General features: G+C 45.1%; 1 protein-coding gene across 3 annotated transcripts in view; it reads left to right on the forward strand.

Annotated features, from left to right (window-relative positions):
• The window catches only part of EVL (Enah/Vasp-like), a 120429-nt gene that overhangs the window by 83930 nt on the left and 10293 nt on the right, over positions 1-26206 (forward strand). For all 3 annotated transcript variants that reach the window (XM_005417881.2, XM_031066245.1, XM_031066244.1), the window contains exons 4-7: positions 17342-17405; positions 20554-20615; positions 24686-24828; positions 25465-25586. In XM_005417881.2, the coding sequence (XP_005417938.1) occupies positions 17342-17405; positions 20554-20615; positions 24686-24828; positions 25465-25586 (391 nt within the window). The remainder of the gene's footprint in view (positions 1-17341; positions 17406-20553; positions 20616-24685; positions 24829-25464; positions 25587-26206) is intronic.

Genomic DNA, 26206 nt, shown 5'->3' on the forward strand with positions numbered 1-26206 from the left:
CAGATGATCGTGCTGAATTTCAGGTCATTTGATAACTGGGGCAGGCAGCCGTGCTCTGCAGTTCAGCTTGGGTGACACTTAAGAGCTTCACCAGTACGGCGCAGAATTGCTCACGTTTCTGGGGTGCCAAGGTGGGCTTGTCCTGGGGGTGGAGAGGGGGTGTTCAGCCAGGTCCCAACCTTGGCAGCCAGACAGCAAGCCCTGGCTCCTGTTTGTCACTTCAGCATGCAGGAGAAGTGTGGGACACTGCTAGATTTTCAGCTTTATGATGAATGACGTTCTGAGTGGTTCTTATTTAGGTTATCACTTAAATCTGCTGGCAGGCTCTGCTTGGTCGTCAGTGTGAATTGTGGTGCTGCCTTCCAGACTTGGAAGAAATGCTTATACCTGTGTTAGGGAACAGCAAGGAAAGCTTCCCAAATCCTTTGGTAGCTTGGCAATACCTGAGAGCAAACTTGTGGGGAGAGGGGAGCCCTTACAGAGCCATAAAGAGGAGCAGTCTAGTCATGCTCCTTTGTCAAGCTGCTCCAAAGAAAAGTGGCAAGGCTTGCTCAGGGCCAGGGGAAGGATTAATGTAACATTCTGGGGAAAGCAGCTGGAAGTATCATGGTTATTTTCTCAGCTTGGTGAGCTTTTAAGCTTTAATGTATTCCCAGAAGAGTCAAGCAGATCTTTGGTGTAAAGAAGCCCATAAACAATTATGTTGAATTCCTAGAACTTTATAGAGTCAGAAGAAATCATTAAAGCCATCCACTGTAACCTCTGCTTTCAAAGTTTTGGGATTCTGAACACAAATCCTTTACCAAGTGAGGGCATACTTTAGAAAGCCACTGTCTTGATGTAATAACTTCATGTGACAGAGAATCTACCAAAATCCCAGGTAAGTTTGCCCAACTGGCTCATTACCCTCACTGGCAAAAAAAAATACTGTGTTTGAAAGGATACACCTTGCTCTGAAAGCATCAAGCTGCCGATGCTGATACCCAAACCAGACTGTCCAGTCGTCTCAGCCCTGGGTGCAATGGGGCCAGCCTCCAATCCACCTGGATTGAGATGACAGGCACTGAGCAGGACTGAAGGAGGATGCTGGGGAGCTGAAACACCACTGGTATAAGAAATGTGGGAATAAAGGCAGGACTGCAGTAGATTTTAAGAAATAACCTTGAAGATATTTTTTGGTCTGAAACAAAGGCTGGTTTTAATGTAACTTAGAAGGTTGCATCTGCCCTCTCTCCACCAAAGTTTCTCATAACATTCTGAAAAGCATCTACAATTTGAAATGGTAAAAAATTTGAGAAGAAAGAGCAGGGATTTAGGTATTTTGGCAGAGAGCAGGCTGCTAAAGGTGCCTGTCATATTAGAGGTGGCAGCTTAGACTTGTTTTCTGTGCTTCAAAGTGAATACACCCTCTAAGGCAAACCAGCTATTTTTAATTCTCATTCTAGGAAGCCCTCTTTCTCTATACTGGCAGAAAAGATACGTGCTGTGTGTCACAGTTGTCTCACAACCACACTTACCTCACCAGCCTCCTTTCAGTAATGAGACAGATAACAGGGCAGAAAGCTGGTCACCAAATTCAGTGATGAATGAACCTCCACTCCTCGTTCTCGGGGATGAACAGGGAGGGGGAAAGCCTGTTTGATTTATCAGGAGAGGTCCCATTTTGGAAGAGCCTAACAGGTGTCTGTTCCTCACTGCAAGGAGTGTTTGCCCACTGTGCCCCCTGCAAGGCTTTCCTGGCACACCCAACGTGAGTCACAGCGGTGAGCAGAGTGCCGAGCCAAGCTGCAGTGGTGTTGGGTTTTCCACACCCGCCCGGAGTCTGTGGGTAATTTGGTAGAGTTTATGGCTCAGTCTCTTAGGATTGGACTCATCCCAGGTATATTTATAGGACTGAGTCTCAGCCAGGCTTCTCCTGTAATCAGTGGAGAGACACACTGAGGCCAGGGAGGATTCATCCCTCCCCTAGACTGGTGCTGATAACTGAGGAGGCAGGTGTTGGAACTAGAAGTTTGCAAAGCTGAAGTGCTTTGAGTTGTGCCTGCTAGCTTCTTTGCAGGAGTTGGGGCCTTTTTCTTGGGTCTCAGGCTTTCTGCATCAGAGGAGAAGTTCATCATGGTTTCCCGAGAAGTGCCTGTTCAAACTCTCAGGGAACAGAATACATTTTCAAGTGAATCACAATCAATTTGAAAGTATAAATTAATTAAAGTCAAGCCCTCTGAGAAGTATCAAATGCATGCCTGCACTTCCTTTATACCAAATTATTCTAATAGCAGTGTAGCAGCAGACTTCAAATTTCCCCATCAGTTAAATTGATTGATTTTTTTTGCAGAAGGCAATTTAGAAAGTAGTATACTGTAATATAGGTGTGTTGCTAGTGACTATTTAATTGTTACCGTACTACAGGCTACTGGCAGACAGCAGCTTAAATAATTTACAAGTGGGGCAACTGTCATGAGAAATGGCTTACCAGCCTTCATCTTTCCTTCATCTGTGCAGCTATTTTGCTCTCAGCAGGGCGCAGAGTGTAAGCATGTCTTTTAAATATTGTTTAATGTAGTACTACAAACACTGACATGATTTAATCAGAGCATATTACTAGAGAGTGGCATCAGTATAAGATGCTCCAATGCAGGTAATTTTCTGGTAACTGTAATTTTTACTTGAGTTGACAGGGTTTTTCTGGGCTTAGTCTGTGAGACTTGCATTTGCCTGGAATGCTTCTTGCTCTCTAATTCTTGGCAGAAACTTTCAGTCTTGCATCCATTTAAAATGGTCTGTAACTGGAAATATGTGTTAGGGGCTAGTTCTGAAATAGATGCTGTGCCAGCGGAGTCTTCTCACTCCCATGGGTGAGTCTTGATTCAGGCACCTGAGTGTGGGCTGTCCATGCAAGAGCTGAAGGTTCCGTGCTCTATTCCTGGGTTGCTCTTGCTGAGTTGTGCCTGAACTGCAGCTCCTGAAATCTGGGAGAGGATCCATCAGCTCGAGTGTCCTGGCTTGGCATGGACTGAGCCAAGCCTCTGTGCAGGGAGCAGCTCCAGAGAGACAAAGTGTGGAGATGAGCAGGCTGATTTCTCCCAGGTCTTAAATCTGCTCCATGCAGTCATACCCCAGCCTAATTGCTAAGGTGTGTGGCTGCATTGCCTGTGGAATAGCAGCCATCCCAAAAGCCCATCCTGTACTGCTGGGAAACACTTCTGCTCTCCTTGGCACAGTACCCAGGAGTCCTTAGGAACTGATGTGGGGAATGGAGGTTGAGAGCAGAGGAGGGCAATATAAAAAATTAAGGCTGGTTCAGTATAAACAGCTTCTACAGGTATAACAAAACATCTGACACTGACCCTTAACAACAGAAATGAGTTTCCATCTTAAGAACAACAAAGATATGGTCAATGGCACAAGAATGGCTTTTTAAATATATTTTGTCTGGCTGAGGAACTTAAAAGCTCATTGTTCTCCTTCTTGAGTGTCTTCCAGAATTCTCTAAAGTACAAACCTTCTCAGGGTGCCAATTGATAAAGACTCTACTAAAATGAAACCAAGCACTTGATTCATTTCACAGTGTTATTTCAGTTTTGGCACAGCCTCTGGGTTCTTAGCTGTCTAATGTGCTGTTAAGTGCCTTCTCAAGCATGGATAATAGATATTAGGAATGGAAAAGGAAAGCAACCTTTTCAATTAAGGACAAAATGTACAGAAAGTAAAATGACATGAGTTGTATCAGCTGCACATTGGCTTGTACGTGCACAGTCTCCAGATACAATCAGTAGGTGCTCAACCAGATAATTACAGCCTTCCTGCAAAAGGCTTCATGTAGGAGAGTCACCTGCCTGCCTGCTACCACTTGCAGGATCAGAGTTGTCCTTTATTTTCACTGCTGCAGATTGTGGAATTAGTGTTTTTCAACTTGTGTTTTAAAAAGAAGCATTTTTCTAGCACATCTTCCAGCAGGCTGCTGCACCAGGTAAGTGCTGGACATCAAGAGGGATTTGTCAGCCTTTTTGTCAGTAATGATTTATATTTGTCAAAATGCAATTTTCACAATTGATTTCCTGTTGCAAGGATTAGAGAGGCAGTTTGTTTGGGGAGTGCTTGCCTTCCAGCCAGCTGGTATTGCTTCATGCTCAGTATGAGGTCAAGGGTTTTTATATACCGGAGTAAGAGGTGGTCAATTGAATTGTTACTCAAAATCTCTTCAGGTGCACTGCATCTGCAAGTGCTCCTCTTCCAGGAAGTCATCTGTGCTGCCACAGGCAAGCTGGGCTGTAACCTTTGTGAAGGTCAAGTAATGCTAATAAGAAATTACAAGATTTCTGGGGGGCAGGGTTATGCCCAGTGCTGCATGATAGAGCATCCCTTTAAAATTACTTGCATGCAGCTGGTGGCATATGTACCACAATTTAGGAATCCCAATGCAGGTGTTATAAAAGAATTTTCACAGTGTTTTTGGCCACATCAGATTTTTACTCCCCAAACCTGGACCAGCACTGATAGTGTCCAGCAAGTCATAACCTTGTTTATCCAGAGCAGAAGCAGAGGCAGTGGCTCATGTCATACTGGCTGGGGCAACTGCCTTCTCAGGGTCTTTAATTATTTTTTTCTGTGGGCCACGCTGCTATTTCCACTTAAAAGGAGTCATTCTCTTGCTGGTGGGATTGTGGATACCAGTCTTTGTTTCAGAATCAGAAGAGGTGGTGGACTCTCTGAGAGAGCCTGTTCCCAATCCAAATGAGCTCCTGCTCTGCTTCTACTCAGCCACATGGCGGCCCTGGCTGTGCTGCCCCAGGTTGTGTTTGAATGAGCTATTGAAAAATTCTGTCAGTTTTAGGGAGGAGGGTGGAGCTGGGGTGGAAGCAGGGTTGTCACACCCACTCACTGGTTTTCTGGCTCCATGGCAGACTGTTGGCAGGGGGTTTGCTGTGCAGGTGGTAAGTCTGCCCAAGGATCTGTAGGAATTTGTTAATCTCTGTTAGATCAGTTTGAGAGTCTCTGAGATGCTGTTTGGCCTTGAAGGATGTTTTTTAGCTTTTTATTAGTCATGACCATATTTAACCCTGTAGAAACCACAACCTGACTGTGTAAGAGATAAGTGTGTAAGAAAATAATAAAGACAATATGGGGTAACATAGTCTCAGCCAAATAAGTCACTGAAAGACTTAGATGCATTCTTAGGACAGAATTAAGTTGTACATCTCTGGGTTTACAGATTTTGTCATTAGTTTGATACAGTGTTTTAAATTGCCTACATTTGTGTAATAGTTTTCTTTGGAGAGAGCCAGTGATTCCAATGGCATTGCAGGATAAGAGAGCACTTTGGAGAGCTTAGCTGATATTTTACATCAGCCAGATGCCTCCCTTCAGTGTGAGGTACAGGAAGAAAGCACAGGAGAACAAAAAGGATTTGAAGTGCTCTCAAAACTGAGAATGAAATGGTTTGATGATACTGTGTTCTCTAGGAAAACTGGAGTCCTGAATAGAAAACATGGCCTACAATTTTACAATTTTGTTCATTTAAATATCTTCCTGAATCTTCTTACATTCTCAGAATGTAATTACATAAAACCATTGTCATTTATGGCTGTGAGACCCTGAATTTACACTCAGGTTTGAATTTAATACTCCTGTTTCTGGCATGCATCTATTGGCTTTATAAGCCAGCAAGCAGGAAACAATGAGCATATACAGGTAGAGTTTACACCATCTGTGAGCCATAGTGAAAAAGATAGTTTGCTTTTAACTGAGTTTTTTTGCTATCTCAGATATTGATTGGTTAATGCTTGTTGTGCTCCATCTGATAGTGGGGAATACCTGAGAGGTATTGATATTGTAGACTTAAAATGGGACATCAATAATTCATAGCAGCAAACATTAGAAAACATATGATAAGCTGCTTTGCTATTAGAGTATCTACATATCAGTCTTTCTGAGAATGTTGTGGGAGGCAGGTACAGGGAGTGAGCAACGACTCAGTTATGATGAGTAAGTATTGTCTGAGAAGGATAGGAGTGGCTCTGATACATTGCTAATTATGAACTTGTTCCACCTGGTGTAACCATAGGTAACTTATAAAAACTTAGAATTTTTATTCAGCATAATCTAAAAGTCAGATATTAGATAAAAGACTTAGCTGCTGAGTTCAGTGGGTCAAAATACCGATTGATCTACATCAGAGTAGTGTCACTGAAGCTGTGGAGATACATCCCCTAAACCAGCTATGGATTTGCTTGAGGAGTAGAGCATTAGGCTGTGTGAAGTCCCCAGCAGACAGAATCATGCAAAGGCAAGGAGAAAGGAAATAAATGGATCAAAAATGATAAGGCAGAGAGTGAATAAATATTCTGTTCAGTCTCCTCATACAAACTCTCCATTAACTTCAACTGGATTGTCTCTGGAAGACTTGCCGCACTAAATATAGAAGAGGAAAGTGATTAGCAGGCAGAGTAGAGAGGGTGAAGTGTTGGGATCAGAGGAGATCAGGTATGATGGGATGATGAAGAAAACATTTAATAGTTGATGGGGATTTTAAGCCATATGTATAGATCTCTGAAGCCATCTTGTTCACACTTACATTTTAAGACCAGTGCTCAACATTTATCACTGAACCCCTTTGACTTCAGAAGCTACCAGTGAACTTGATCCTGTATGTGCAACAGCAGCCATTTTCCCCCCAAAACAACTGAACTTTCTGTTTATTCACACTTTGCTTTTATTGTTATTGCTTGCAGGTAGGTGAACACAGGGAGGTCTGACTGGGGCAGGAGGCAGAAAACACAATTTCTTTCTTTCACCTGAAAGTCCAGACAACGAAGTCTGGCTTCAGACACCCCAAGTGTTGTGATAGGTGAGGACAAGGGTCCCATTAAATATTGAAGTGGCTGGGCCCGCGGTGCTGCTGCAGCGGGGGATTGATTACACCTGGTGAAACCTGGTCTGGGGCGGGAGCGCCGGGCATGCGGGGAGCGCGCTCAGGAGGCTGCGGCCGTGCTATGGTCAGCAGGGAATGGATCTGGCACTGCTTCTGCCTCTGCCACTGTGACTGCATCATCCTGTGCCGCATGTCCTGTAGGTGAAGGAAACCTCCCCGCTGCCCTGCGTGCTGGGCTCCTGCGGGCAGGGGGAAGGGATGCTCGTTTTTGCATGGAGATGGTCTGTGCCGCCACCCTGGTGTGCTGGGACAACACTTACAGTTGTAGCTCGTTGATGGATGGTTTGTCTTTAATTTGCTTTTAATTCAGGCAGGCGGGCAGTGGGAGGCTGAGATAATATTTGTGAGAAATGAGGCATTAGGTTGAGGAGATGCGAGCATTAGTCAGGGCTGTTAAATCAGGAGAGGTCATTACAGCAAGAATGTGGGACGATGACTTCTGAGTCAATGTGTTGGATTGCTGCTGCTCTTACTTGCTAGTGAATAGCATCTGTACTCATGGAATAGATAATGGTTTTAAAAAACAGATATTAAAAAGGGCAGCATCTTATACCTCCTATAATTAATGGAATATTTGCCTATTTTTTCCTCCATAATGACTTACCTGTGACTGTCAATTCCTGTTAGCTCTTCTGGAAATGAGGATTTGCAGAGATGAGTGGATTTACTCTGGGCCTCCCTAGTTAGTGGGATTTTTGCTTCTTTTTTGATTTTTTGTGAATGGGATCAGATGCTGTATTTGAATATTTTGTTTGTCTGTTGAATTTATTTGAGACTGTGCCTTAATTATCAAAAAATCCTGCCTATTTCTAATAATATTTTTTCATGTCGTTTGTTGGGTTGTTTTTCTTTTTTTTTCAAAAATCCCAACATATATCTCCATTTAGTTGTGTTTTGTAGAAAAGTCCTCTTCTGCCCAGTACTCTTACCCAGGTACAGGTACCCATCATAGTTACCTTAGAGCAGTGGTGGGAGTTAAATCTTGGTAAAATGGATCTTGTCTGGATCGTAACCATTAACTGGGTGCAAACTGTGTGTTTATAATATGGTGTTTTCTATGTGTGCATGGTGCTTCAGTGCATGTGTGGGCCCTGCTGTTCTCCACGTGCTGGAAAAGGCTGCCCTGAGAGGTTTATTGTCCTACACTTGAAAATAGAGAGCCTTGCCTTGCAAGGTTGTATGTGGAGATAGGCCAAGAATAGACCATGCTGCTCTTGGTGCCTTGGGTGCTGCACCAGGCTACAGTGGGGGTGTGTGTATATGTGTGTGTATATATATATACATTTCTGATCTAATGGGTCATAAATCCTATAGTTAAGCAAAACCAGAGATGATTTTTGACCAGCAATGTGTGTAAATATCAGCTGATTGAACTGCTGTCCATGCTAGTGGCCGAGTTCTTTTCCCCTGTGACTTCAGAAATTTTCAAAAATTCAATTTGTCAAAAAAAAAGGGATCAAATCCCTGCTTTTTGTTTGATGAAAAGAAATGTAAGTGTGAAGTGGGTATAAACAGGTATATGCACTTACTTGGGTACAGAGTCACACTTAGCTACAAGCAGATAGCTTCTGTTTCACAGAACAGGTGTGTGGGGCTTGAGGCATCCAAGGGAAATTGCTTTTTGATATCAGCAACACTGCTACTGCAGAGCACGAGGCCAGCATTGCAGTGTCCCTGTCTGCTGGGACAGCACCTGGCAAACTGATACTGGAGTGAAACAATTCATGTCCTCACTAAAAACAAATTCAGGAAAATATCTTTGCAATATAAGCCATATCTTTAGATGTTGTGTTTTGATTTCCACTCTCAGCTTCTTTGGAGCATCCAGTGTCTGAATGCCCATGCAGTGGTGGGGGGGTGCCAGCTTTCTCAGGATGGCCTGTGCTCTTGATTTTAATGAAATTCTGATGGTATTTGGTGTTTTTCTTAAAGCTCCAGTACTGCCTAGAGGCACAAGATTATGAACTAATCTTCACTTTTATTGAAAAATTTCAGTCCTGGAAGTTCAGGAAAATAGGCTTGATGCACATTCTGAAAAACAATCAAGAAAAGGAGGGAACAGAAGTGCTTGGGGTCTTGTTTACTTGCTACTAATAATTGTGGGGTTAATTTACTTCCTTTTATTTTTTTAAGATAATCTCATGGTGCTGAATTTTATAGATTACTTTTTACTTCTGGCACTGATTGATGACATCTCCCATCATCTCCCTTGAGCGTATTTGTAAAGCCACCAATATTGAAATTACACCCTTAGAAATTCAATTATGTCCTTTTTTTTTTTTTTCCTCCCTTTTTCTAATGATAAAAAAGTAAAATTATTCTTCCTATACTTAACGTTTTTCTCAGAGCCAGAGGCAGCTCCCCTAACAAAAGCAGTGGTCATCAATTAAGTTGGGTGCCTGCTTATCATGAAACTGCCTGTGAAAATAAGGCTGCTTCTCTAAATGCATCAGAGCCCCTGCCCCAGCCCTGCCACGGAGGGAGGTGCTGGCAGTCCCCACCTGGAGCTGCCTGGCAGGTGCTGCCTTACCCACCTCAACTTCAGCAGTGCATAATCGAGCCATCACTGAATTAGTTCCCTTTTGCTCAGAGCTCAGCTCAGTAAACAGAACCCCCCTGGGATGCTCGAGTTCCATCTTTTTCTGTCCTGCATGGAGGTTTCCTGCATTCAGTATTGTATTTGCTGGGACCCCTGTGGCAGGAAGGAAGCAAAGATGAATCTGACTCCATGTTCTCAGAAGGCTAATTTATTATTTTATGATGCTATATTATATTAAAGAATATTAAATGATACTAAAGAATACAGAAAGGATACTTACAGAAGGCTAAAAAGATAATAAGATAAAAGAAAATTCCTGACTCTCTCCAGAGTCCTGACACAGCTTGGCCCTGATTGGCCAATGGGTGAAAACAACTCAAACCAGAAACCAATGAAACAATCTCCAAACACATTCCAAAGGAGCAAAACATTGGAGAAGCAAATGAGATAAGAATTGTTTTCCTTTTTCTCTGAGGCTTCTCAGCTTCCCAGGAGAAAAATCCTGGGCAAAGGGATTTTTCAGAAAATGTGAATGTGACAATTCACCTTGCCAGAATTTCTCTCTGTGTCTTGGAGAGCCAGCACTGCACAGGTCCTGGCACTGGGGCCTGATCCAGGTGGGTGTGCAGCCACCTCCTTCCCTGGGGCTGCCGTCCTCCAGGTCAGGTGCTCAGAGCCCTTCCTCTGGAAGTGGAGAACCAGGGTTCAGACACTTCCCCTGTCCAGGCAGAACTGCAGGTTTCCTTGCTCACCTTCCCCCACCCCAAAAAGCTCGTGCTATTCTAGATCAGTGTGTGTTTTGGGCTCCCTGTGAGAACTGAGCTGTTGGGAGGAAAATAATTTCCAGTTCTTGCACAGTTCTTATATTTTATGTTGATCAGATAAAGTGCAGGGAGTCCCATACCTGAACACATGGGCTCCCATCCCTGTTGCTTGCCCTAACTGTGGGGATGCATTCCCACCACTCCAGCCTGCATTTTGGGGGAGATGCTGACCCAAATGGCTGTGGAGCCACCTCACTGTGAAAGGTTTCCTGTTTGCACAGTCACATGTGTGTATTTTGAAATCTTGTTTAAAGCTGGTTGTGCTGTTTCTCATCTAAGAGGTAACCCAAGCTGTGCTGCTGAGCTGAGGCAGTGGTGCTGAGATAAATGCAGCCAAGCCATGTCCTTCACATATTTACTGTGACCCCTGCTGTCAGAGTGGAATTGTTTGCAGCAGGAGCTGCTTTAGCACTGTCTCATCTGTATTGCATGCAGGAGGAAAAAAAAAAGTTTTTCTCCACCAGCTCAACCAAGACACAAGCATGAAAAACTGCCAAATGCTGCGCCAGTGCCATGATGAATGAACAGTCAGGATCAAACAAGTGCCATCATATTTTGTGCAAAATAATGGCATGACCAGCTTTAGCATTTGAGTTAAAAGTTTCATGTTGGTGTGCTCAGTAGCACTTCTGGTGAGTTGAAGATGGTTTCTTTCTCATCATCTTTCAGCACTGGATCTTTGCGCAGCCTTTTTGTTGGGCAACTCCCCTCTGGCTCTCATGTCTTCCATCCTGCTCAGTTCACATGAACAGCTGTGTGGTTCTGCATATGGAGACCCTTGCAATTCCACCTGTTGATTTTTTCCTAAAAAAAACCACACAGGAAGAAAAGGACTGTGTGCAGCATAAGCACCTGTGCATAAGTGCTTGAAGAGGTGTAAGCTGATGCAAGGGCAGGGCATTCCCATGTTAAATACAGGGCTTGTTTTTCCAGCTCTGTCACTGTCCTTAAATCTTATCTGCATCAGAAAGTTTCAGCATTGAATGTTAAATCAGTTTTTAGTTCAAATGAACAGATTTCATACAGACCCCCTATGCTCACACCCTTATTTCACTTTAGGCAGGGCCTGTTTCATGTTAGATTAAAGTAATCTCAAGGTAAAAGATAAAAGCAAAGCAGTTGCAATCTTGGGAATGGTGCTTTTAATAGCTTCTAAGACAGGAATTTCTAGAATTCAGCTGAGAGTTGGTACCTGATAGACAGTGTTCCTTGTCCAGTGTGATAAAAGGTAAATTCAGGTTATGTAAAGCATTGCTGGGGATGGTTTTAAGAGGATGTGTTTTACTTTGCTCTGCCACAGACTTACAGCACTATTGGTCGCCAAGGAACAAGGAAGGGAGGTAGAGAAGGTTTTCTGGCACACAGTTGGAAATGCTCCTTTCCCTGCACTCTACTTGCCTCAGGTCAAACCAAATTTGGTCTGCATCAGAATAAGAATGCCTTAGGTGACCTTTTACATGGTTTTGACTGTGTCAGTAGCAAATCTCACCTGTAGGTAAATTGATGCAACCAAATTTTATTTGGGCAGACACCACCTGGGTGTAATCAAGTCACTTCTGCCTCATAGCTTAATTAAGGCTGATAAAGTTCTTTGCAGTTTTAAGAGAAGAAGTTTGGTCCGTGTGTAAATGATGTCATAGAAGGTATTTAATGTACTCTGTTAAAATGCTGCTGAGGCACCCAGCCTGTGAGTAACACTCTCTGAAACTCTATTTCGAGTTAATGTTCAATAGGAGCGAGGCAAGCTGCCTGGAAGCATTCTCTGTGACACTGTGCTCCCTTCGTGGGGTGTGCTCCCTCTCCCCGCCAGGGTGCTGCTGCTCATCAGACCAAACAATGAAATAAATAGGCAGGAGATCTTTCTCCTTTTTAATGACTCTATTAAAAATCAGCTCGGGTGGGGAGAACCGACGGGTCCGTGCTCACACCACCGCTGCTCCCAGGAGTGGCTCGGAAGAGGAGGAAGAGTGCAGCTGTGTGCACTGGTCTGTGGGCAGAGCTGGGGCGTCCATCCTCACCAGAGCATCAGGAGATTCCCGGCTTTTCAGTTTGACATTCGAGGTCCTCTGTCTGGCCGACATCTTTTAGGTTAGGATGAGGGGTAAAAAGGGTCTTAGTGGACACTGGATTCTGTTCCTCACATCTAGACATCACTTTGATCTCTTAATTCCATGGTGGCTCATTGTTTTTAGGGTTTTTTCCTGCTAGGTTTGGTGAGGGGTTTCCTCATTTGCATGCCAACCCCGATGTCACCTCCTCCTCACAGTCCCGGGTGCCGCCTTCCAGGAAGCAGCAGGGTGATACTCGACAAAGGGGCATTTCTAACCATCAAGAACAGGTAATTAAAGGAAAACTATTAACAACAGGGCATCACAACATGAAATTATTAACAACAAATAGTTAGAACTCCAACTTGGCAGCAACTGGTCTAACTTGTGAACTCTGCAACCTTTTAAAAAAATGGGCAACTTTTCTACTCATAACAAACAAGGCAGGATCAGGAGGTGTGGAGTCCCAGCCCGCTGTGACAGGAGTGCCGTGGTGGCAGTGGCAGCACGCTGGTGGCCCGTGGCCCGTGCAGGGAGCAGTGATCCGTCCCTCCTCTCGGTCCTTCAGCTCGCCATGGAAAGCCAGGTCAGCCCGGCCTGCCGGGTCATCCAGCCCGAGTGTGGGCACCCTGCTTTATCTACGGGCTCTATCTAGGCTAATTAGATGAGTGCTTTGTCCAGGATAATTGTCTCTGCTAATGAGTTTAAGGGAGTGTCAGCAGCACAGCCGGTCACCAGCCCTGTTCCCGCTCCAGTGTGGCTGTGCCAGGACAGCTCCAGCACGGGCAGTCCCCACCAGGCTGAGCTCCTCGGGGCAGGGGCAGGTGCTGGAGCTCTGGCAGAGCCTCTGCAGCAGCAGCACGGGATTGCCCAACAGCGGCGAGAGAGCTAAAATTGCAGACAGGCTGTGAATGGGGAAGTGGTGGCCGATGGGGACACAGAGCGCTTCCCGCTCTGCCTGCAGCGGGTCACAGCCCCACGGATATCACAGCCCCACGGGTGTCACAGCAGCCAGGTGTTATGAATAAAAAAATACCCATTTTTTTAAAAGGTTGCGGAGTGACAAGTTGAGCTGGTTGCCGGCAGAGGAGAGTTCTTTGTTAACTTCATGTTGGAATCACCTGTTAGGAATCGGTCATTGACTCCCCATTGTTGAGAATTCCCCTTTTTGTCAGTACCACTCTGCCTGCTGCCAGGCGGATGACCCTTCTCGGACAGTGAAAGGAGGGGACATCGGAGGGCATGCAAATGACCTCGGAGCCAGCATGCCACGGGAAAGCCACCCCACCAAACTTACCAAAAAGACCTCAAAAACAACGAGCCAACACAGAATTAAGAGATCAAAGCGATGTCTGGACGTGAGGAACAAAGTCCAGAGCCTGCAGAGACGCTGAGACCCTTTTTTGCCCCTCGCCCTAGCCAGGAGGACCCCGGCTAGAGGCAGGGCCCTGAAGGTCAAACCAAGGGAACAAGGGATTTCCTGATGCTTTCGTGAGGACAGAACCTCCAGCTCTGCATCAGTGGACACAGCTGCACTCTTCCTCCTCCTCCGAGTGACTCCTGGGAGCAGCGGCGGCATGAGCGTGACCCATCGGTTCTCCCCACCCGAGCTGATCACTTTTAATAAAGGCATTAAGAAGGAGAAAGATCTCCTGCCCTATTTGTTTCACCAGGGATGTCACATCTCAGTGTGGGGCTGGCCCGCTGGCCGTGGGGCAGCAGCACCACCAGAGCAAAGAGCCCCGGGTGCGCAGGAGGAAGAGAAGGGGTGATGGTGAACCCCAAAATGCCCTGCCCAGCTGAGTCCCAGCGTGGGTTTGCACACCGGCCCAGGCTGTAGCTGAACAGGGACTGTGGGATTAGCATCAGTCAGAAATGCCTTCAACAACTGATATGTTGGGGTTTTATGACAGAAAATGCCAATTTATTTGAAAGATATTGCTGTTGGAAAGAAAAGCTTTGCAGAAACTTGTAATCTGGAAAGATTTCTTCTGTTCTTGTCAGGAGTTTATGTCACATTGTCAGAATATAAACAATGACAGATCAGACCTGATGGCTGAACCAGAGTCTCCCACAATCCAAGTGTGTGCTGGAATCATGAAACAATGAGGGAGAGCTGTCTGTCTCTCTGACACCTCTTTTCTCCCAGACATCTGCTGGGGGTTTGTGCGCGTGTTTGTTTGTTTGTGGTTTGGGAGTTTTGTATTTTTTTCACAAAATCATGTTTTTCTCACCTGTAAAACAAAAATTTTCAATATAATGAATTGAAAGCCCATAGGTACTTCTAATTCAGCTCTGACCCTGGAGCCTTTCCTTAGCCCACCACGGTCACCACACTGGTCCATAAGCACCACGGAGCTGTAGGAGCTGCACAAACCCCAAGGAGGGGCTGCTCCCATTCTGTGTAAGGAATGAAAGTGTGTTATTAGATTGGACCTGCTGTGTTGGAGAAGCGCAAAATACCGGCTGCTCAGAGAAATAAACGTGTTTGATACTTTTTTTCTAAGGGTGCGCAGTCAGTGTTGCTTGCAATTGTAGCCAAGGTAAAAGAGGGAGCGGAAACGTTGCTCGGAGCTCGTCCAGCAGGAGAGAAAGGATGGCATTGTTCCTGTTAGTCCGTGCCTTCCTGGCGCTATTGGAAGCCAGAGCATGGGTTTTCCTTCAGGGACAGCTTTGTTCCTGGTGTTTGGCTGGCTCCAGACGTGGACATCTCTGTGCAGCGTGCAGAAGCACATGGAAATCTCCACCCCCGGCACAAAGCAGTGCCCTGTGCCAGGAGTTCCCCCTTGCTGTCTGCAGGGACAGCTGGGCAAGGGCAGAGTGGCTGCTGGGGTGGTTGAGTAGGAGGAGAAAAAATAAACACGGAAAACATCTGTGTGCTCCCAAAATCTGCCTTCAGCTGAATCACAAGATGCTTCTATAAAAGCGTGGTTAATTATTGCAAAGCAACCAAGCGAGGAAACACAGACATTCGCAGAGTATCTCCCGCCTTAATTAGTTGCTAAAAATGTGGCTCACAGCAGCTGGGAAGCTGCAAACGGGTCAGCAGCAAAACTTTTTTCTCCTGGTCACTGTGCTCAGAAGAACTCTTCTCTGTGAGGTTCCCAAAGGCTGGCAGGGTCAGAGGCAGCTCATGGGCAACCAGAGAAGCATCTTCAAATGAGGGTGGCATCACCAAGAGCACTCACTGTTCACGGCTGCTTCTGTCTGAGAAATACCTAAAAATGTGGAGGGGAATTAAGCCTAGAAATCCAGTTGGATTGAAACCCCTGAGCCTCGCAGCTGCTTGCTGTACGTGCACAGCAGAGCTTGCATGTACAGAATCGAGCATGGAATTAATCCCTGCCCTCCGTGGCCGGGAGCTGGGGCTGAGCAGGCTGGAAGCTGTCCCTGCCTTCCTCACGTGTGGTTTCTGAGCTCCTTGCTGCACCTTAAACTCCTTTCACGGGAGCCGCCTGCTGGGTGGATCCCAAATATTTGCTGAGTTTTTCCCTGAGGCTTTCTTCCCAAAACAATCACCCGCTTCCCCACGTTCATTATTTCGTGTGATCTTTACAAAATGTGGCATTTCTGTCTAAATAGTTTGCCAAAGACCTATGATAAACAGCACTAAATTGTCAGTCATGAGTCACTAAAGTGAACTGTCTTCGCCTCATGCCCAATCATAGGATATTTTTAAATGTCAGAGCTTTTGGCTTAGTGGTTGTCACTGGCTTCATTTTTGGGAGACCCAAAATTAGAATACACAGGCCTCGTTGTCAGAAAGTTCTGCGTACCCCTACTTCAAATGTTAGTCCTTAAACGTATTTCAAAAATATGCGCAATTTCCTCAGGATCAGTCAATGCTCTGGAATTTCTGACTACCATGCATTTCTGCCATCTTTCCTGTTTTCACATTTTCTTAATTGGTTTTCAGATAGCATTCAGCTTGGCAGGAATACATAAAGAATACAGAGAAAAATATACTTAACAATTTGAGAGTGACATATTTAGGTTTGTAAGTATTTAATTCTGATTTGCTCTTGTTGGATAACTTTAAAAAGCGAGAAGTTTTACATCTGAAAATTAAAAAATAAGGTAGGCATAATAATTTCTTGCACATAATTGACCTCCTTCCTAGTTTATCAGGAAAATTGCTGTTGGATTTAATAAAAGTCTTATCTGTTTAACCACAGTTGAACCCCACCTCCTCAAATGAATGGAACAATCTTTGTAATAAATTCAAGACCACTTATATTACCAACAGTTATTTTTATTTTCAGAATAATTGTTTCTTTCTGAAAATGGCATGTAGTGTCAGTGTCCTTGATTAAATGTCTGAGAACAGAGATTAAATTATCAATCGAGAGAGGAGATGTGACTCACATGCATAGTCAGCTTTTGTTGGTGGATGCCAGTGAAAGCTCAGCTTGCTGTGGATCCCCCAGAAACAGAAGACCACAGCATTGTAAAAAGAAGTGTCACCTTTGTAAAAGTCTCGTTTAATTTTGCATCTCTTTGCACCTTCCATCAGGCAGCTTTTGATGCCAGCTCAGCATCAGAGCAGCACAAGTTAGCACAATGTGTGCTCCCAGACTCGGTGAGGCAGTTGAATTTCTGAGCAAGCACAGAATAATACCTGGAGGATGGAGCTGAACCATGTCAAAGCTAAAAATGCATCCCAGTGCAGTGGGCTGTCCTTCTACAGGACAACTTGTGCAACACTGCAGGCCTTCACATCACCTAGGGATTAGTATGCAACCTACAGCAACTATGGTGCCAAGTTTCTGGACAAATCTGCTCCCACATTTAGTCCTTGGATGCTCCCAGTGTACAGGAGTCACTGGTTTGTCTAATATGAAAAAAAAAGAGCTAAAAAAAACTTAAAAGCAAAGAGAAGACAATAATGCTTGAGGTTTATCTGTCATAGTAAGGTGGAGGAACAATCTGAGTGGCGCTGTTTTTTCAAAATCAGACATATCTGCTTTCTTTCTTAATAACATCTTCTCATTTTTTTCTGTAGGTCCAGCTGCCCAGCGCCAGATCCAGAATGGTCCATCTCCAGATGAGATGGAAGCACAGAGAAGGTGAGTTAATCAGCTGGGGCACAGTTCTGGTTTGTAACTTGAATGAACATGCAGTCCTTGTTCACCAGTAAGCGCTGCTCTTTTTACTTGTACATATTTTAAGCTGGTTCTGAATGTTTTCTAATTATTGGTAATAATTCTGTAATGACTGTTAAAGGGTGAAGTGAGCCAGAGTTCACACTTTAGGTAAACTCTTTGCTAGGCAGGTGCTCAGGAGTCTTCCTGCCTCCAAATCTAAAGGGAAAGTGTAGGGAAACTCATTTCCTGCACCTTTATGAATAACGGTGAAGGACCTGAGATTTAGTAGGGGTTTACCCATGGCTGGGTCAGCAGGGAGGATATTTCACCTGAGATTTACTTTGGGATGGCAGAGATATCACAAAGGTCAGAGAGCCCCTGCTCACACAGAGCAGGAGATATTGCCTCTCCCACTGCCCTCCTGAAAAACCTGATCCAGCTCTTCCTTCAACCAGTGGAAGTCACTTATTCTGCATGTGTAATTCAGGCCTCCAGTTTGGATGTCTGTTCTGTACACTTAGAACGTGAGCAGCTTAACTTTGTTAGAATAAAAAAAAAATTTATTCTTTTTTGTTTGGACACAGTAAAAGCCCTTTGGGTAGGTATTATTTGACTGCCACAGGGCACATGGCCCTAGGAAAGCTCCTTTTGCTCCACTGGAGTGGAATAAGATATGCCTGTAGATGCAGTTAGACGCTACTGCATCTGCACTAGAGGACTTTCAGCTTTAATTATGCTGATGCATTCTTTAAGCATAGAGCAGGCCCAATTTTAAGCCTAGGGGTTTTTTTAACATCTTATAAGCAGGAAGGAAATTAAGTTATGGTTTCTACTCTGCAAATTTGTCTGTTTAAAGGGGTTTTTTTAGAGATCTTTACACAAATGTTTAAAGAATATCTTTTTAAGTCAGAGTGTAATTTGTCCTCTCTTGTACTTTTCTCCTTGCATACTCCTTAAGTAACATTGTGCCAATCCCAGGCTTTATTTAGTTCAACTGGAATAAATTTGACTTCCTAAGACTTTAAGAACTTCTTCTTTTAGCATGTGTGGGAGGGTGCATTTGGCACATATAAACTGCTTCTGACCAAGGGCAGAAAGGGCTGGTATGAACCCCAGTGACTCCAGGTGGCAGTGGCTAACCCCTGCTTTGGATTTTTGCGCCCTGCACCTCAATCTGTTCGGCAGCAGCTCTGATGATTTGGGGCTGTTTTACCCATATTTCTTTCCTGTTCTGTCAGACTGGAATATTCCAGGTTGGTTCTCTAGATAAATCTAGAATTCCCCCCAGGTTTAATCAAGAAAATGTGTGTATCAAGGTGTTCTTCATCATCAAATTTTGCTAATAAATGCCAAGCTAAGGTAGGGTACAGTATGCTCAGGAAATTCTTAGTACATGTGTTAACAATGGAAATTTTAGCAGTGCCGTTGATGCTGTTGCATCCATAACAATCAAGAAAGAGTTAGGGTGTGTATTGAAGTACAGATTTCTATTTATTTGGTTTAAAGTGTCATAGCTTAAATGACACCAGTTGAATCAACCAAGACTTTCTCAAAAGCCATTCACCTTTGCACATATGATAATTTTCTCAGAAACCTGCAATATTCTAGAAATTGCATGGATTGCATGTTCTGAACATAAAACCACTTTAGGATTGATCCCCCCATAGCACAATCATGTATTTTCCTTTACCATATATTGAAGTAGATATGAAACACATAAAATTTGTTTTGCAAATTAAATAGTCTTTCTTTTCCACATAACATAACTTTATTTTTATGGACTGTTTTTTACTTTAAAAGCTTCTATTGGTATATAAATAAGATAGAATTGCTCAGCATTGCAGACTCTGGAAAGTACAAGTAAAGATGTAACAGGGAGGTGTCTTAAAATACTGTGCAAGGAGCCAAAATAGAAATGTTGCTTAGAGTTGTGTTTGCTTTACTGTACAGACCATGAAGTAAAGCTGTTGAGGAAAGAGAAAACTGCACAGTGAAGACTGATCTAAAGATAAATGAAATTAATTAGGGCCAATTCGACCTAGAAACTGTGGAGGAAAATAGTAATAAACTTTATTACCAAATGCTTCAGCAGGCTAAATTCAGAGTTGTGTTTTAATGTTGTTGAAATCTTTAGTCCATCTCCCTGCACTTGCCAAGGAGCCTGGCAAGCAGTCTGGTTTTTAGCTGTCAGGGTTTTAAGGAGGAGCCAAGTGAGGGTGGGTTTGTGGCAGGGGTCAGGGACATCCCTTCCTGCAGGAGCAGTGCAGCGTGCAAGAGCAGACTCTGCTGATGGGCCCTTGGAACTGCACATCCCTGCAGAGCTGTCCCAGCCCCTCCCTGCCGGGGAGGCTCCGCACCGGAGCTGGGAGAGCAGCAGTGCCGAGCTGGGATGGGCTTTGCAGAGGGAGCACAGCGGTGCTGGAGCCACAGGGACAGCGGTGCTGGGGCTGCCAGCTGGACTGGCAGTGCCAAAACAGGCTTGGGTGTGCACCTGGACAGCAAAGGCTTCGTGCAGTCAGCACCAGAACACACCCATGAAGTTTTGCTATTATTTTCATTCTGATATGCTGATATTCTATAAGTGCTTTGGGCTCCTGATCCATAAAAGATTCTGAACTGTGTAATTTTGAATATTTCCTTCTCTGGAGATATTCAAAAGCTGTCTAGACAGAATCCTGAGGATTGTGTCCTCCAGGAGGTCCTTCTTGAGCAGAGAGGTTCGACCACATGGCCTCCAGCCCTCCCTTCCAACCTTATCCAATGTGTGATTCTGTGATTTTATGTGGGATGCCCCTTACTCTTTGCTTGCAACGCTCACACACTTCAGGTTAACAGCATGCCTGTTTGCTGTGCTCTCCTGGGCATTGGGCACTACATATTCTTGTGCAGAGCCACTGAGGAGTTATCTCAAATGGATCAACCAACCCCTGCAGTGTCCAGTGCATGCAGGGCCATGTCCTGGTTAAGTTTCCCAATGTGTGAACTGGCACTGCTGCAGCCAGGGCGAGTGAAATCAGACCCAGCTCCATCTCATGGGATCAACCACACAGTGCTTCTCAGGGTATAAAGCTTTTTCTGAAAATGATAAGGAATACCTAATGACCAGGGGTTTTTTTCCTTGCTGTTTTAGACAAGTGATGGAGCAGCAGCAACAGCGCCAGGAATCCCTGGAAAGAAGAACCTCTACCACAGGCACGTGTCAAATCAAGCAGATACAGGCTGCTCTCCCTGACTGTCTCCTCTTGCTGCTGGTGGGGTTTGTGGGGTGCTGTACAAAAGCTAGATTGCTGAAAGTGGTTATAGTCACAGTTACATTTTACAGATTAGATTTCCAGCTAGAGACATACCTGCATTTGGGCATGGTTGTGCTGTTTTGCAGGGGCTCAGGTCTGAGGCATGCAGGTGGAGCTGGGCAGGTTTTGCACTTGGCAAAACCTGTATAGCTGAGGGGCATTTTAGGTGTACCAAGGGAGCCTGGCCATGCTTCTTCCACAGCCTGAGGAGAGCAGGAAGCACAGCCAGCACAAGAGTGACTCTGTGTTCCCAGGGGATGTCAGCACAAAGGGGTTGATGTGCTGGATGTGCTCAGGCACTCCCCATTGCTCTGCAGCACAAAACAAGCTACAGCACAGAGGAAGATGCAGCTCTAGATGCTCTTCGCTGGGGATTTTCTGATCATGAAGTCTTCTGTGAACTTAATGGAAAAAATATATGGATTTAATGAGCTTACAAAAATTGTCTATAGCATATTAAGTTGCACTAAACTGAGAGAAGAGATGGCAGGAATCGTTTATAGCTACAAAGTATGACTTTGCCTCTTGGAAAGGAGGCAGAGCAAGCAAGCCAAGATGGCCATCTTCTGTTTGGGCTTTGGATTTGGGCAAGTTTTTTCAGTTAATCTGGCCACATAAAGGAAATGTTTTTCCTCAGTTGTTAAACCTTTTGACTAGAAACCAGCTCAGACACACACACGTACCTTTGGTGACAGAAAGAGTTGGACTCCTGTTTCAGCAGAGGTTAGTGTTCTGCTCTCTATAGGGAACTTAGGCAAAATCCTGCCTTGGCATCCACAAGGAATGGGACATGGCTCCTAGGGGCTGCTGGCTGTTCCCTCTGTGCCTGCAGAGTGGCCACCTCTGTATTCAGCCTGTCCCTTGCGCCTGTCCCTGGTGCAAAGGTGATGCTCGTGATCCTGACTCAGATTCACGTGGGGTTTGGAGGAGCCTCGCTGGCACCAGAGCATGCAGCCCATCCCGTGCTGCCAGGGTTCTGCTCTGCACATCCCTCCAGTTCTGCTGAGGGCTGGAAATCCCCAAGCTGGTGCCTGCACCATCTCCTCTTGGCTTTGTTTGAGTTTCTGTTTGCGTTTACTTCACGGTTCCTTTTCCTCCGTTCCACTTTGCCTTGGTTTCATTCCTTCCTGCATACCCACCTTATTCTTTTGTCTTTTCTGTTGTTTTAGTTTCCACCCTCCAACCAAGCATATGCTCTCCCCCCTCTCATCCCCAGTCTCCTCCTCCTGCCTCCAGCAACTGCAATGCTCCTGCCCCTGGTGTTGTGCTGCTCCCCCTGGCTCAAGCCAGCGCTGTCTCTTCAGCACCCGCTGTCCCTGAGCCCGCTGCTCAGTCCCCTTTCCTGGCCCAGCCTAGAGCCAGAGAGCCCCCGCAGTTCCTGCACAGGCCCTCGGCCTCTGAGCTGCCAGCAGCCCCAGGCTCCTCCCCTCCACCCTGCCCAGCTGGCAGGACTGTCATGCCAGGCATCAGGAGAACCTCGCTGTCTCCCCCGCCTCTCCATCCTCCCCCCTTTCCTTCTCACCAGCCTCTGAGGGGCTCTTCTCTTTCCTGCTCTCCTCAGTCTTCTCCCTCTGCCACAAATGCACCATCTCTGCCCAGGGGTGATGTCCTGCAGCCACGTGGTCCCACCATCCTGCCCGTGATTCCTGTCCCACCTGACAGGACAAAGGCACCCACAGATAAAGCAGGGTGGGAGACCTCAGCAAACGTACCCCTGAACGGCCATCCTGAGGAGCAGATTGCTTTAGGCCCCCCTGGAGCCCAGGTGAAAGGTGTGGATGGGTCCTTCTTTCCACACCTAGGAGCTGCACCCTGCTCCCCGCTGCCCACCATCGCCAGCCCCCCCAGCTCCTCCGGCCAGGCTCCCTCCCCATCCTCCCATTTGCCATCTTGTCCTGCCCAGCAGTGGTGCCAGCCCATGTCACATTGTCTTCCATTGCCTCCCCCTCACGCTGCTGTGTCTGAGGTGGCTTTGCCCAGGAGGACCCCTCCTTACATGACATCATCAGCCATTGCCCTCTTGAGTAAGTACTGACGTTGAATGAGTTGTGACCTGTGTAAAGCCTCAGCTGTCACCTGTTCAAAAAACCTGGTTGGCACTGCCCCTGACCAGTAGAAAAAGGGCTAGGAGACCCAAAGCTGCTGCTGCTGGATGTGATTTCTGAAACTGGGGTGGAAAAATATCAAAATCACTCTAGACTAGTCCAGGGACCAGGCAAAAAGTAAGAATTACAGAACCAGGACCATGTAGCTGGGTTGTTGCAATGCATATTCCTACTGTATTATCCCAGACCAAGATTTTTGTCACTCAGCAGAGTCAAATTGTTTCTAAGACCTTCATATAGAACCTATATGAAGGTCTTAGAAACAACTTGACTTCAGCTGGTCCAGACATAGCAGATGGGCTCTTCTGAAGCTGGAGGCCAGGTCTGCAATAGGTTTCTTGTCTGTGTAGGATATTGGTAGAGGTTCTGATTTTTAATCTTTTTGTTAAATGGTATTTCTATTACAAGTGAAACATAGAACATGGATTTTGTTTAAGATACCCAGAATTCCCTGTGGTTGTGCAATTTATTTAATTCAAGAAACTCTGTTCCTGGTATTCATTGCATGAATAGTTATGGGCTTGTCACTGTAACTATTCCAGCAAACCTTTTTCATTGAAGGCAGATCAAGGGCTGGGCTTTGGCTCTGGCCACTTTGTATATGGTCTTGATTTCTCATGCCTATCTAAAATGAAGCCTGTGGAGTGAGAACAATTTGCATGCAATGCCTATTTGCAATTCAGAGCATATGTTTTGTGACTTGGTTCTATTCAGATTTATAACCACATATAATGCTAAAGTGGTGTGCCTGGAAAAGGAAGAAAACTAAGACATTTCCTTTTGCTTTTTGCTAGAAGTATTACTGTAACCACTGGAGGCTCAGTCCTTCAGCTGATGCAAGTCCTTGAAATCCACTGAGTTCAATACAGTTATTTTAAACTCACATCACTCCATTATTTTGACTCAGTTCAATTTTTGCCTGAGGCTGCCCTCTAATTAGGTGGGTGTAGTTTTGCAATTACAATTAAATGTACCCACAATGAATTACCAACTATTATGTTCATGAACGAAAGAGGGCTTGAAATGTTTAAAGTATTTCTAATAGCAGCTATGGTTCATTTTAAGAATGGAATTGGGAGTGTGATATAATGGCAGAAGTAACCACAGAAATCAGGCAATATTATAAGAAAACCTAGATAAGAAGAAAAACAAGCTGTTTATGTTAAATATGGTTTCCAAATATTTCTCAGTCAAAACCCACATGTCTTTCAAAGTAAGACTTACAACTGAAGCTGTGAATACATACCAAGAGCAGCCTGTTCTGACAGTGTACATGGGGAAATACCCTTAGGGAGGTGTTATTTTTTCAGCTGACCTGTTACAGACAGGTGAAACACTGCAATGGAGTTACCACCATCAGCCCTTCCAACAGGCTGCTGCTGAGAGGAGCTCTGCAGAAGCTCAGGGTACTTGGAGCTGGACTCTGCAACTGGCTGAGGCCACAGACCTTCTGCATGACAGAAAGGAGGAGGATGTGTCACTGTAGCCCACAATTCTCCTGAAAAGCCGATGTCAACCAGAGTCCATGGAGTTTACTATCTCCATATAGAAAGCTGTGGGAGAAGCAGAAGAATGTGCCACTTATGAACAGAGAAGCGTTGTCTGTGTTCTGATTCTGACACAGAACGAAACACTAGCCCAGCCAGGGAGAAGAGGGAGAAGACTGTCAGTGACAGGGTCTCTCAGGAGGACACAACTGTAGCTGGCTGACCATTGATACAAGCACCTCTTCACATGCATGGTGCTCCCTTGCATCAGCCCCTTGTCCTGGAGTCAGGCCGTGGTGCTGGGAGTGGGAACGTGACCTTGTCTGTGGGCTGGAGGCATCGTGCTTCACATCTAATTCCTGTTCTCTGCATTTCAGGCCCAGCACTTCCTCCTGGCCACCCCAGTGGTGCTGCTGTGATCCCCACTTCATCTGGGGGGCCCCCACCTCCGCCACCCCCCCCAGTCCCTCCACCACCCATGGGAGCTGCACCCCCCCCCAAACTAAGGAGAGTCCAGCGGGTAAGGAGGTGCCACTGGGACTCCCCAATGGGCTCTGCTCTGCTGCAGGACAGCCTGGCACAGCTTGCTGTAATGGTCTGCAAAGCCAGAGTGAAACGTGGTGAAACATGCTTCAGCTGACCACTGGGTGAACCTTTAAATGGGATTTTGCAAATGAGGCTTAGCAGGAAATGTTGGGTAGAGTGTACTCTCTTCAGAACATATGAGTTAGCAAACGGCTGTGACTTCTCACATTGCCAGGGTTTCACTATTTCCATATAGTCCACCACTGTACTATGCATTAGTGTTTTCACTTGTTTTAAGTGGCTAAAACTACACTATACTTACAGAAAAAAAACAGTGTAGGCTGTTGAGGTCTGGTCAGTAGCTGTCCACTTAGGTAATGGTTGCTTAACCATGCATAAAAATAATTATGAACAAGCAGCACTGTGGGTTTTTTAATAATTTGCGTCACCCAGATCTGCCTTGGTTTCAGTAATATTCCTGCGGGTCTTCTTCCCAAGGCCGAACACATCCTATCTCTGGTTTTGGGCTGTGATTGTGATTGCTGTTCCTAACACTTGGGAAAACTAATCACTGAGGGTGTGGTTGTAAAGCAAACCTTTCATTAATTCCAATCTTGATTTCTCTCTTAAGCCAGAAGATGGTTCAGGAGGGTCCAGCCCCAGTGGGGTCTCTAAGAGCGATGCCAATCGAACGAGTAGCGGAGGAGGAGGAGGAGGACTAATGGAAGAAATGAATAAATTACTGGCAAAAAGGTTTGTACTTACACCTCTAGTAAGCCCCATGAGATCTGCAGCAAATTGTGGAACAAGGCACTGTCATTTTTGTGGTTAGCAGTGGGTGTTTCCTTGCAATTTGACAGGTCCTGCAGATGTTGGTCACCATTATTGCCCAACTTACAATGCTAAAGGTGTTGCATTGGAGAAATAGGCTGCTTTTTCCTAGTGTAAGATACTATACTTTTAGATCTAAATTTTTTAAACTTACAAATAGTGAAGGAAAAGGATGAATAAAATAATGAAGGGTAGGTAAAGTTGTAGGGCACACAGAAATTGAGATTTTAAATAATGTTGTCTTAGGATAAAGACAGTTCTCAGCTCAAAAGGTCTGATTTCAACTTTCCTCCATGTCCTGTTCATTTCAGAGGAAATTCTGAACATGGGCTGTGGATTCTTTGAAAATCCTTGTGAAATCCTTTGAAAAGTAGTAAATAAATACACAACACTCTAAAAAGTTCCCAGCAGTATAAAATAGCAAATAGATAATTTTCTTTCTTTTCAGAATTAAAATAGCTTGACAGCTCTTAATAGATTTTATGAGTTCTTGGCCTGCTCTGTATCAAGAATGACCTTCCCTAACTGGAAGTTGTCTGCAG

This window comes from Geospiza fortis, unplaced genomic scaffold (assembly GCF_000277835.1).
Source record: "Geospiza fortis unplaced genomic scaffold, GeoFor_1.0 scaffold23, whole genome shotgun sequence".
Classification (NCBI taxonomy): domain Eukaryota; kingdom Metazoa; phylum Chordata; class Aves; order Passeriformes; family Thraupidae; genus Geospiza; species Geospiza fortis.